Here is a 13309-nt window from a genome sequence, read left to right as displayed (position 1 = left end):
GAATAGAGATTGAAAAAGTGCCAAGTGATCACTTTTCCACAATTTCCTCAGATCAGAGGGTTGTCAAAGTATTTGAGAGGTCTCTGCATGCCATATTTAAGTACTTGCCACATTTAAGTACTGTATCATGAACAAATGAAAACAAAGCTGACGATGGCTATTCAGCACTGCAGATTATCAACACACTTCAGTCTAGTCCAGGTTACTCAGCTTCATCTCTGTAAAAGTGAAAACACCATGGGTTAAAGACCATTTTGCAGGAATTTGTGCTGTGAAAAGTTCTCAGGGTGGTTTGATCTTTGATTCAGATGACAGAGGCACAGCTTTTACTGTTGCTAAGAGTGGAACACTTGCACAGAGTGTGAAGAACAGAGCAAATGTAAAGCATGAGAATGTTGTACTTCATGATAACTACCAAGCAGAAATTGAAGTATAATTTAATTGTAATTGATGTGAGATTAATTGTGGCATGGAGCAGGAGGCAGTGGCTGTCAGACTGCACAGAGCTCGAGGGCTGTCTCAGAGCTTGGCACTCTTGAGGACTGCCAGCCATTAGCACTGTAATTATGTTATTTTTATAATTCAGGCATGTAGCAAAGGGTGATTACGATGCAAAGGAATAAATGTCCTGCCAGTAGTACCACCCGAAAAAATTATTATTATTAAGAAGAATGACTTAATGTGGAAAAACATTGAAACAGCTATTGAAGGGCTCAGTTTGTATCCACCTCGTCAGCAGCAAGGTGTTAAGGAGCTGAGTCTGCCAAAGTCAAATTGAGCCAGACTAATTTAAATGTGTTTTTTGGCAGTGTCCCTGGGCTACGGAGCAGTTTGCAAACCAGTAGCAGGAAACCTTAGGGACTGGTGAGAGACACAACACCAGAAAGCTGCTGAGAACACAGCAGTGACTACAAGTGGCAGCCACTGTTGGAGATATGAATCTTTCAAGCTTCATTTGGAGTTTCAAAGGGGGCTTCAAGCAGGAACCACAGAACTAATGTTTTAATATTGAGAAAAAGTGTAAGGAAAGATTAAAACAGGTGGGTTCAGTCTAGGGAGGAGAGAGTAGTAGATGAGGACAATCATCAGACACATCATGGAATGGTATTAAAAGAATAGTGATGAGTTATTCTCCGTGTAAGCCGTTTGGGTTAATTCCATATGTTTGGGGAATAATTAGAATAATAGTGGAATGCTGCAGGAAGCATAATTTAAGTTATGGAATCAGCCATATGGGAGATATCTGAACCACAGGGGGACAAACACCACTTAAGACCAGTCCAGACACATGCAAATTCCTTTTCAAAGAAAGGGAAATTGAATAAATGTTTCTTCAGCTTCCTTTCAGTCATGTATTTGACTCCATAGTTAACATGAACAACACTTACACTTGCATGGAGTCACTAGATTTTTTTATGTAAGGTGCACTTAAAGGAGGAAAAAAAAATCAAACTATGTAGATTTGCAGCTTGAATTTGGCAAAATACTTCAAGTAACTGGATCTTTACATGTTAGTATTGCTTTCTGTGTTGTCAACATCACTAAAAGCAGCTCAACAAATGTACCTGATCTTGCCATACTTTCTCTGAACAGAAGAAATGTTATTAATAAATTGACATCAAAGTAATTTGCTGTATTGTGAATGATTTTATATTACAATTTAGACTAAGTTCCGTTTGCATATTAGTATTTAAAGGGAATCAAAAGAAAAGACATACTAAAAACAAACAAGTAAAACCAAACCCCTAAAAGTATTAATGACAATCTATACTAACTTTCAAAAATCCTGGCATTTTATGACTGACTTCCTGAACATTGCATTTCCAAACCAGACTATTTTATTTTTACTTCTTATCAAAATACCTATTTGTTTTTAGATTAGAACAAAAGCACAGAGAGCTAAGATAGGTTATAAACTGTGCATTTGACTTTTTTTGCAATTGGTGTTCAGATGCTTATTGAATTCTGGAGGCAATTGATTAGATTCATAGATATAAAAATAGAGAATTGTCTTTATTAATGAGGTATGCATTTGGTCAGATCAGGTTTCTTGGGATACACCCTTCTATTTGGATTTCAGCTGGCCAGCCTTTGTATCTGTTCTTTGTCTGGTCAGAGTGGTTTATCTGTAAAAATAAAATAAATTAAAAAAAATTTAAAAAATCAGTATTTAGTTTTTTTCTATTTACATACCAGTTTGTCTAACTTTATACAAGAGGAGGGAGTAATGAAGGAGAACTGGGAAGCTGAGGAGAATGTTGCACATCTTGCTTAACATAATGGGTGAAGATTCTGCCAGTTTCTCTCTTACACAGAGTGCTTTATTTATTTTGCAGATGGCTGTCATGATATACACTAAATTGAATATCTTTGTCCAGCAGAAGCTCTGAAATGTGAAGAATATTGCAAAAATATTCTGCAACAGCACAAGCTGGGGGTGACCTGGTGGGAAAAAGCTCTGTGGAGAAGGACCTGGGGGTCCTGGTGGACAATGAGCTGTCGCTGCCCAGCAGAGACCAAAGAGGCCAGTGCTGTCCTGGGGGGCATCGGGATGGGCACTGCCAGCAGGTCAGGGGTGACCCTGCCCCTGTGCCCAGCCCTGGAGGCACCTCTGGGTGCTGTGTCCAGCTCTGGCTCCTCAGCACAGCAGGGACAGGAGCTCCTGGAGCTGAGCAAGGACCTGGAGCATCTCCGTGCCCAGGAGAGGCTGAGGGAGCTGGGGCTGCTCAGCCTGGAGAGGAGCCCCAGTGAGAGGGGCCTCAGCCCTGGCTGTCCCTGCCTGTCCCTGTGTGTCCCTGTGTGTCCCTGGCTGTCTGTCCCTGTGTGTCCCTGTGTGCAGGAGGTCCGAGCAGGTCCAGGCTCTGCTCCAGGCCCAGCAATGGCCCCAGAGCCACGGGCAGGGGCTGAGCCCAGCAATTCCCCTGCCCAGGAGGCACAACTTCTGCCCTGGGCAGTGCCCAGCCCTGAGCAGAGCCCAGAGAGGCTCTGGGGTCTCCTCCCTGGGATATTCCAGAGCCATCTGGACACAGCCCTGTGCCCTGTGCTCTGGGTGACCCTGCTGGAGCAGGGAGGTGGCACCTGAAGAGCCACCATGGTCCCTTCCAGCCTGACCCAGTGATATTCTGAGAAAAAGAGCCCCACTGTGGGAGCTGTGGAGGGAATCAGCATCATCAGGGGACCTGAACTCTGTATTGGGTTTTCTCATTTCTGTCTGCCTCAGTCACACAGATGAGCACGACTGGGCTTACAGAAACTGAACACAAGGGCACAGATGCAAACAGAAACCTCTGTGGAAAACAGTTCCTTTAGTCCTCCTGCAACCTGTGGGCAAGTTATTCCCAAAGTTTTAGGTTTTATATTCCAAATATTAAGTGACAATGAAACAAATCTGACCTTTTCTTTTTGGATATTATCTGGCAGCTTGAAGCCTTTGGCAGCTATAAAAACCCAACTTGATCTGAACTTTATATTCTTTATTTCTTTACTTCCCAGTTCTTCTACTAATTTTTTGGTGTCATCTTTCAACCTAGGAAAATGTAGTGAAAAAATGAGTGTTAAAAATTCAAGATGTGAAAAATGATGAAAAAGATCATGGCTGATTCATGCTTTACATTCAGCATTGAGCCTGCAGAAGCAAAAATGAGATTCAAATAGTCCTGAGAGCTCTGGTAGCAGCATGACATTGAATTCACAGAGAGAATTGAATTTATCAAATTTTTTCCTTCTCACTAAGTTCCCGATGTTAATACAACCTGTTTGTAATAGCACAGCAGAAAGAAAAAAGTATCTCAAATACTGTCTGGTGCTTCAGTCCTTCCTAAATAAGGACAAAGGTGTCAAACATGGATTAAGTCTTTTCCTGGATAATTACCATATCATGAACTCAGCTAAAAACCCCCAAAGATTCAAAAACACCTGAAAAATCAGATTATGATGTTAGAAGGAATGCAAGCTAGAAACATCATAATTAGAGGTGTGGATAAATAATATTTCAGAGTAAAGAAGGTTGTGACTCAGATGTAACAGCAGTGCCCCTTGGAGTACTTTTAAACAATATCTACCCATCCTAGGGAGCACCAACACACAGATATGTGCAATCATGGAAAAGATATGGAACTGAAACTTTTAGGCAAGAATTGAGAGAGCAACTATTGAGTGTAAAATGGAATTTGCCATTCCTTTACACCAATTCACAACAGTCCTTTTCCAGCGTTTCACTGCTCTGCCCCTCAGGCTCATTAACGTCCTACCTGGTGCTCCCATCATCGTGAGTGGCCATCAGAAGGAGGGTCCCTTCTGGTGCTTTCCTGATGAAATCCATCATCTCCCTGGAGTGGTCTGTGGAGTCAATCACACAGCTGGTTATTCCTGGCACACACATCACGTTCCTACTCATGCCCCCACGCTCATGAGCATTTTTAAGGAGTCAGGGAATCAGCTTCCAGTGCCTCGGAGCATTCTGGTTCTCCTCACTAATAGGTAAGGAAACTTGCCATTCAAAGTATAGAAAATGTGTTAAAAGCTATTCTTAAAGTAGATAATCTTTCCAGCAGTGTGGAAGGCTGTTAAGAGATAAGCAAATTTCCTATGATGATTTTATAACTATGGTGATTTTGTAACTGAAATAGAACAAGATGTGTCAGGAAAAGGAATTTTGCTGAGTGAAGTATCTGGATGTCATAACTGCTTAAGTGCCATTACTACCAGACTGAAATAATGGACACCAAAGAAAAAAAACAAACAAAACAAAACAAAAAAAAAAAAAAAAGGGAAAAGAACAAGATAATTTAACAAAAAAGATCATTAACTATCTCAACCAACAGGAGAAATTCAGCTTTTCAGGCAAAATTTGTCATCATACCTGGCCAGAACATATTTTATGAAGATAGCAGCTGTTTGTTTCTAGCTGATCCCTGTTGAGAATACAAAGTCAAACAAGAAAGAGGAGGATAATTACATGAATCTCTTTTCCTTACCTCCTGCCCACATTTCAAAAAAATTTGTCGACATGAATTTTCCTGTTTTATCTGTAATTAAAAAAAAAAATCTAAATATGAGCAAATATGATTTTATTCAATAGGCAAACACAGCATTTTCAGCTAAAGCTAGGCATTCCTAATTTTGTGTCTTATTTGACTTCTTTTGTTTCAGTTCTTAAATTGGAAGAAATATGAAGCAACAACTTTAAGATTTGGGGAGAATATTTTGTTTCATGTAGTCTCTAAATCATCAAATGTGACTAAACATTTTTATCACTTCTTATAAAGAAAAATTCATTTTTTGGTGTGTGCTTCCATGTTTTTATGTATAAATATACTATACTAGGTCATGGCCATAGATAGGAAAATTGGTTAAGCCTAAGACTATTTGAACAAGCTTAATCCTCTTCTGTGCAATGTTTGAGATGTTCAGCCTTTCATCCATAAGGCACTTATTGAGAACAGTCATTATCTTGCCTGATCTAATTAGTGGACATGTAAAAAAATACGTTTTACTACAGACTGGTGCAGGATAATGGACAGATTTGCCTGCTCCTATTTGCCACCATCTAGTTTGTGCATTCAAGATGAGTATTTCTCTTCTTACTCTCATTTTAAAGTAATTTTAATATTTTATACCCAGTAAAGATTTTGTGATTGTTGGAAAAAAGGCAGTAGTTAACTGGGGAAAAATTTGGAACAGATTCTTATCAGTGGTTAATTTAATTGTCAGCAAAATCATACAAGTTTAGACAAAGTCAAGATCTTGCTTAGCAATAGTGAGCCAAAAAAACCTAAAATATAAGTGTTTTGTGATCGAAGCCAGCTTGTTCATTTTTCCCTGGACTCATTATTGAATACACTGCATTTCATCACCATTCCCATTCATCTAAATCAAAATTTTGGATTTAGGTGCCTCCAAACCCAGAACAAAGCACACCTGCTGCTTCCATTGGCCTTTACTATAAGCAAATAGCAGTTTAATATTAATTAAAACTTGAATTTGTCTTTCTGTATCCTGAACAAGTCTGGAAAAGGAATTTGTACCATGGCTACACCTTGAGAAAGAACTGCAACTCTCAGTTCCTGCTTCTCCCGTATCAGTGGAGCAGCAGATATATTTTATCAAGGACTGAAGCTGAAAGCTGAGTCCTACTGCTGGAGATCACAGATATTCTTGCTGTGCTACAAGTCTTTTGTCTAATAAAATACAGCACATCTGCGTGCACATTTTCTGTTGTATTTTTCTGTATTGATTATGAACATGTTTCTTTTGTTTACCCAGAAGACTGTTTTTATCACGCAGATTTGTTTTTCTTACATTAACATGAATCAGGTTTGCAATATTTTCCTTTCCCTTCCGTACTTGCTGGTAAAAAAACATCCAAGCCCCCCAAGAACACTGGTAATTTATTGCAGCACAAAAGTATGTCTCTCTGTAACATTTTTTTCTTACTTACAATTCACAATGGCAATGTTTATACCACTTCCAGCCTCATGATTCCCTGCACTTATAAGCCTGGAAATAAATAAATACAATATCAGTAAAATAAAATACATCTGTCCATCAGCTCTGTTATGTTTACTAGTGCAAAATCATTTTCTGATACTTATGTTTTCTTCAGTTATTTAATTCAAAATTCTATTTTAAACAAGAGTTTAAAAATCTTGCACAGTCTATCAGTCAGTTTCCTTCAACAATGACTCTTTCAAAATGAGCCAGATCAAGAAAATATTTCATACAAGTGCAGCCAGAAAGATAAAGGAGGAAAAAAAACCAAAACAAAACAAACAAGATGAAGTGTTTTTGTGGCTGTACTCTCTGTCGATTATTTCTCCAGGAGAGGTCACTGCAAGGTTTTGAAGTTATTTCACCTGTCCAGTTTGGAAAGCTGTGAAAGAACCTGACTTTCAGAAGGTGCTGAGCAGTCAACATTCTGTAGATCTGCTATCCCACACCATGAAAATTAAAAATCCTGCTGAAAACTAACAGTCATCTGCAGCTTATATAGAAGAACAAAGAAAATCACTGGAGATTAGGTTAAAAAAAAAAAAAAAGAAGAAGAAGAGCTAAATACTGCCAGATAAATTCTGAAGTTTTCCACCAGAATAGGAGCCCCTGGTAGCAGCTCAGTTGCTGCTACTGAGCCAAACCCAAACACCTTTGTTCACAGTACAAAGCCTTTGCTTAGGTGTAAAGTTAGAGGGGTACTCACTCCTCATCCTCAAAACAAATTGCAGGCCTCCTCTGTTTGCCACCACCACTGAGGATGCGATAGGCGAAGTTCCCAGGTGGGCAGGGAGACCAGAGGTCACACTTCTGCCTTTTGGGGGCTGGGGCTGCAACAGCAAAGATGAAATAATGTTTTATTGGATGCTGCATGAACAATTTCTACATGGGATGAATCCCCTAAAGTCAACGTGCTGAACTCAAACATCTGAACACAGAATCCTGGGATCATGGCAACTTCATCACAGGTTGGTTTGGGCTGGAAGTTATCACTGATTTCCAAATAGGTATAATTGAAAATAAGGTAATTATTATCTGGTATTCCACATCACAGGAAACAAGGGCTACCTGGATGAAGGTTTCCTACCAACAGCTTGAAGTGAATAGTTATCGTTCTTATTTTAAGCCCTTTTTTAACACAATGACTTAGTCATAGAATGACAAAAGTATACACATTAAACCACCTGGTCAGAGCTAATAAATAATGAGAATTTACACACAAAGCTTAATTAGTGGTTCAGCTATTTATTGTAAATATAAAATACGTGTAATAGAAACAAAGCTGCAGTTTTGCACTCCTTTGTCTGCAAACAAATAAGGTGTTCTTACATCAGTGTTCAAATAATTGCCTTTGTACACATGTAAAAATAGGCTGATATTGTGTTTCTTCAAAAACAGTGTCTGAGAAAAGGTTTAGCTTTGTTTTAATTAGCTTTACAGTCAACTTCATTCTTATAATAGCACATACCAAATGATTTCTTAGCTAACAAGCCATTCATTATTTAGCACATAAATACACAATATCAGATACAGTATAAGAAAGAAAAAAAAAAGGAAATAACTACAACAACATACCCCTCAACACTGGTTTCTTTCCAATCTCTTGAAGTGCAGCAATAGATACTGTATTTTGGGATACATGAGCAGCAACAAAGTATCCCAAATACCAAGCAGCCAAGGATGTCAACAGGAATCCAAATAATCTTAGAACAACTGTGAAGGGGAAAATAAAAAGGAAAAAAAACCCACCCAACAAAAACATAAAAATGTTTTTATAGCAACACAAAAAATCTTGTCATTTTTTTCTGGCATTGCTACTCCAACTGGCTGTTTTTTGTGTGATTCACTGTGCTAACCACAGCCTTCAGAGATGTGGCAATAGAGTATTTGGTGTATTCCTATCTCCAAGGAGAACCTCTTTAGTTTCTAAAACTTGATCTTCAAGCAGAAAATTCCCCCCAACACTCCCTTCCATCTACATCCATAATACCTCAAATAAACACAAAGTTTAACTCAATCCTAACAGGATTTTGACTCTGGAAAATAAGTACCAAGTACCACAGAGGTGTTTTGCAGTTACTATTGATTTTTTGAGATGTGCAAATGCTCCAGGAATGGTTTTAAATGCTGACCAAGCAGGGAATTCCCTGCACCCACGTTTTCAAAATGCTGGGTTAAAACAGCAGAAGGCCCAAACAATCCCTTTCACACAATGAGCTCTGACTCATACACAGAATCACAGAGTAACCTGGGTTGGAAGGAACCCTCAGAGTTAACCTAATATAACCTCCCTTCAATGAGCAGGGAAATTTTCAACTGCATCAGGTTGCTCAGAGCCCTGTCCAGGCTGACTTTGGGTATTTCCAAGGATGGGGCAGCCACCACTTCCCTGGATAACCTGTGCCAGTGTTTTACCACCCTTGTTGTGAAAGGCTTCCTCCTCATATTGAATATCTGCTTTTCCTCAATACCAGAAATGCCGATGGCTTTCCTGATGAAATACACCACCTAATTTACGATGCTAAACGAGGATATATCACACTGCAGTAGTGGAACAGGATATTTTAGAGGCATGAGTCACTTCCTGATCTGCAAAGAACCATCCTTGAAAACAAGGGTCTGTTAAAGTGGAAAAAAAAAAGAAAATTATTCATTTGATAGTCCTGTAAACTGAGTTCAACAGGACCAATGTCCAAAAATATGGAGTATGTTTACTTTGCCAGCCCTCTAGAAAATATCTTGTATTATCTAGTCTGAATCTTCCTTATAACAGTTTACGCTCATGAGATAGTTGTCTCCTTTCCTTCTTAGAACTGCCTTTTATAAACATTAAGATTTCTGCCCTACCCTTTCTCTAGAACAAGGCCAAAGTTTTCACTTGTCCTCGTCAAGTCCTGTTTTGCAAGTTCTGCTACTCCTGTGAATTCTGCCCAATTGGTCTGCATCCAAATTCTGAAAAAATTCTGTTGCACTGGTCATTCATGTCAGAAGGAACTTTGATATTTTTTTTTCCATAAGAGCAGATTTTATTCACACAGGTTCTGTTGATAATCCACCATAAAGACTGAATTTTTCCTCTCTAGCTACTCCCTCTTTGTATTTCTCCACATGGTTATTCCTGCATTCTCCCAGCTTTAAAAATAAAAAGACTGATGAAACATTGCAGAAACATTTGTGTGACTGCAGGGAAAATACTATGAGAAACTTGCTGTGTTTTCATCAAAGGATTAATATTGAGACACTTATGTAATGGTTCTTCAGATATTATAAATTTCCCTCAGTATTACCCATGAGAAATCTCTCACTCCACCACTAGTAGTGGTGCAAACCCACACTAAAATAATAGTGAAATTACTCTAACACTTCATTTGTGCAGTGATGTGAACACAAACACTGACAAAGCCCACATGCACAAATCAGGAAGCTGCTGCAACCATGGAGATTGACACCAACTTTAGTTCTTTCTCAATATTTAAAAAAAAAATTACCAGATTTATACACAAAATATATTTAATTCATAAAGGAGGCCAAGTCACAAATTTCAAAGACAAAACCCTGGAAGAATGAAGTGAAAATGACAATTTTATTTAGAGATTTCAGTGACTATTTCTGGGGAGAGGATAGGGCGTGGTGCATTGCAAAGATCTATGAGAGCACCAGACAGGTTTTGTTTTGCTCATTCCACAGTTAGCTTGGCAGGTTTACCTTTACAATGTATTTGCACTATTTTTCATCATTATTATGGAGCAACTCTATTGCAAAACAGGCTCAACAGTGCAGCATTTTATCTAAATAGAAGAGAAAGTACGAATGTCTAACTGCTGTTGTGCCTGATGTTATTCCCTGGTGGCTGAGGAAATCATGGAACGGAACATCCTGAGTGTGATCCCGTGGCACAAACATGATAACCAAGGGATCAGCAAGGGTTCAGGAAAGGCAGGTCCTGCCTGACCAACCTGATCTCCTTTTCTGACCAGGTGACCCGTCTGGGGGATGTAGGGAAGGCTGTGGATGTTGTGTGCCTGGACTTCAGCAAAGCCTTTGACACCGTCTCCCACAACATCTCCTGGAAAAGCTGCAGCCCAGGGCCTGCACAGGAGCATCTTCCCTGGGTTAAGAATTGGGCATGTCTGAGCCCAGAGGGTGGTGGGGAATGGTGCCACACCAAGTCACCAGTGGTGTCCCCAGGACCAATTCTGGGGCCGGTCAGGTTCAATGTTTTTATTGCACGAGGGGATCGAGGGCACACTCAGTCAGTTTGCAGACAACACGATGTTGGGTGGGAGTGTTGATCTCCTGGAGGGCAGGAAGGCTCTGCAGAGGGATCTGGACAGGCTGGATTGATGGACTGAGACTTGGATCAGGAATAGGGTGGTCACAGGAGCAGGACCCACCTGTACTTGGCACTGGTGAGGCCACACCTTGAATCTTGTGTCCAGTTCTGGGCTCCTCACTACAAGAAAGGCATTGAGGGGCTGGAGTGTGCCAGAATGGAGCTGGGGAAGGGGCTGGAGCCCCAGGAGGGGCTGAGGGAGCTGGGAAGGGGCTGAGCCTGGAGCAAAGGAGGCTCAGGGGGGACCTTGTGGCTCTGCACAGCTCCTGCCAGGAGGGGACAGCCGGGGGGGGGTCGGGCTCTGCTGCCAGGGAACAGGGACAGGAGGAGAGGGAATGGCCTCAGGCTGGGCCAGGGCAGGCTCAGCTTGGGCAGCAGCAGGAATTTCCCCATGGAAAGGCTGCTCAGGCCTTGGCAGGGGCTGCCCAGGGAGGTTTGGAGTGCCCATCCCTGGAGGAGTGAAAAAAACAACTGGATGTGGCACTCGGTGCTTCTCCCTAGTTCACAGGGTGGTGATCAATCAAAGGTTGGACTCGATGATCTTGGAGGTTTTTCCCAGCTTAAAGAGTTCTGTGAATCTATAATATATTCTGTGTTTTACTTAGAACACAAGTTTCTTAAACGTTTTTTGAAATATACCTTTTAAGGCTCAAGGAATACATTTCCCCACTCTCCTGCACAGTTTGTACCTGGCTCTCAAAACTCATGGAATGTCAACCAACTTTTAGTTTTGCTTTCTGGGGCTCAGAAGGTATCAAGAGATCTCAGTGACCCAGCTGCTGGGTCCAGCTGGCTGGCTCTCTTAGATTTACTGAGGTTATTTATCCTGCACACATACATTCATTTTTGGGTTTCTCTGCAGACATGTGCAAACCTCTACACAATTAACAGTGAAGCCATAAGCTCAGACGAAGTTAAGATAGTCAAGAGAGCTTAATATTTGTGATTAAACAATTAAGAGCTATAAAACAAAGTCCAGCCTATATGCAGGAAAGTCAGACTGTGCTTTTGCTGACATTGGAGGCTGTGGTTGCTCAGCACCAAGGAGCAGTGTGGGGATGCTGAGCTGCAGAGGTATTGCTGTGCCTCCCTCACTCCGTTTCTGCCACGGAGGAGCTCCCTGAGAGTTACATCTTGTCACTGTCATGAGGCAGGGACACTCACAATACTCACAGTGCCAGGCAGAGGAGGTGGCAGAGAGAAGCCAGGAGGAAGGACAGTCAGGATGGAGGTGCAGCAGGACATGTAAAACAGCAGAGCTTAAGGAAAAGATGACAGAATCAAAGAATATCCCGAGTTTAAAGGGACCCACAAGGATCATCCAGTCCAACTCCTGGCCCAGCACAGGACACCCCAACAATCCCACCCTGTTCCTGAGAGCGTTGTCCAAATCCTTCTTGAGCTCTGTCAAGTTCAGTGCTCCCCACTTCCCTGGGGAGCTGTTCAGTGCCTGACCACCCTCTGGGTGAAAAACCCTTCCCGAATATCTCCCCTCCTCATATCTCCCTATCCTAATATCTCCTCTCCCCGAGAGAGCTTCCTGCCCTTCCCTCGGCTCCTGTGTCAGCAGCTCCCAATTTCCCTTGTCCTGCAGGTGCCTCTTGGCAGCAACGAAATCACTAAATGTAAGCCCGGTATTGGGTTATTCTGTGTTTAGCTGCTTCCAAAGCCCCACGCAGCCACACTTCGCTAACAGACACATCCATCCGCACGCAGCTGGGCTTGAGCAGAGGAAAAAAAGTAAAAAACCAGAATATATTTAAGACTCGAGCATGACTTATTCCAGTCTAAGGGCTGAGTCGGCATCAGCCCTCTCGCCCCTTCCCCTTGGCGATGGGGGTCTCACCCCGCCCGGAGCGGCTCCGGGACGCATCCTACTCACAGTGCCGGGTCAGCTTCATTATTCCTCCTCCTCCTCCTCCTCTTTTCGTCCCTCTGCCAGCCTCCCCCTGCCAGCACCGGGAAGGCAGCGGGAAGGGGAGCGGCCGCCTGTAAGCGCCGCACCGCCCCTGTTTAACAACTTTTAATTATTGTCTGCAGAGAGCACCCAGCTGGCCCGCGGGACAAAGGAGAGCACATATGCCACTCCTTTCCTTTCCTTTCCTTTCCTTTCCTTTCCTTTCCTTTCCTTTCCTTTCCTTTCCTTTCCTTTCCTTTCCTTTCCTTTCCTTTCCTTTCCTTTCCTTTCCTTTCCTTTCCTTTCCTTTCCTTTCCTTTCCTTTCCTTTCCTTTCCCCCTTTCCCCCTTTCCCCCTTTCCCCCTTTCCCCCTTTCCCCCTTTCCCCCTTTCCCCCTTTCCCCCTTTCCCCCTTTCCCCCTTTCCCCCTTTCCCCCTTTCCCCCTTTCCCCCTTTCCCCCTTTCCCCCTTTCCCCCTTTCCCCCTTTCCCCCTTTCCCCCTTTCCCCCTTTCCCCCTTTCCCCCTTTCCCCCTTTCCCTTTTTTTCCCTTTCCCTTTTTTTCCCTTTCCCTTTCCCTTTCCCTTTCCCTT

General features: G+C 42.0%; 1 protein-coding gene across 2 annotated transcripts; it reads right to left on the bottom strand.

Annotated features, from left to right (window-relative positions):
- Positions 1 to 1994: 1994 nt before the first annotated feature.
- Positions 1995 to 12851, bottom strand: FAM3B (FAM3 metabolism regulating signaling molecule B). 2 transcript variants are annotated; one of them, XM_068179598.1, is made up of 8 exons: positions 12705 to 12851; positions 8065 to 8202; positions 7196 to 7319; positions 6440 to 6498; positions 4977 to 5027; positions 4251 to 4338; positions 3394 to 3526; positions 1995 to 2126 (listed from the first exon to the last, which is right to left on the bottom strand). In XM_068179598.1, the coding sequence occupies exons 1-8, from the start codon at positions 12721 to 12723 to the stop codon at positions 2037 to 2039; spliced, it is 702 nt and encodes a 233-aa protein (XP_068035699.1). In that variant the 5' UTR covers positions 12724 to 12851; the 3' UTR covers positions 1995 to 2036. The 2 variants fall into 2 exon arrangements, with proteins under 2 accessions (XP_068035699.1, XP_068035697.1); XM_068179596.1 differs by lacking the exon at positions 12705 to 12851 and adding an exon at positions 11996 to 12158.
- Positions 12852 to 13309: the final 458 nt, after the last annotated feature.

The sequence above is a fragment of the Anomalospiza imberbis genome, chromosome 2 (genome assembly GCF_031753505.1).
Source record: "Anomalospiza imberbis isolate Cuckoo-Finch-1a 21T00152 chromosome 2, ASM3175350v1, whole genome shotgun sequence".
NCBI classification, from domain to species: Eukaryota; Metazoa; Chordata; class Aves; order Passeriformes; family Viduidae; genus Anomalospiza; species Anomalospiza imberbis.
The sequence above is the reverse complement of the archived record's forward strand: the minus strand, read 5'-3'. Positions and strand labels throughout refer to the sequence as shown.

Excerpts from the sequence above, each read along its gene's own strand:
- FAM3B (XM_068179596.1), bottom strand. The coding sequence starts at position 12,143 with ATGATCCTTGTGGGTCCCTTTAAACTCGGGATATTCTTTGATTCTGTC. Across the intron at positions 5,028-6,439 it reads AAACATTGCCATTGTGAATT|ATAAAACAGGAAAATTCATG; the intron begins GTAAGTAAGAAA and ends TTTTAATTACAG. Across the intron at positions 2,127-3,393 it reads ATAATATCCAAAAAGAAAAG|ATAAACCACTCTGACCAGAC; the intron begins GTCAGATTTGTT and ends TTATTTTTACAG.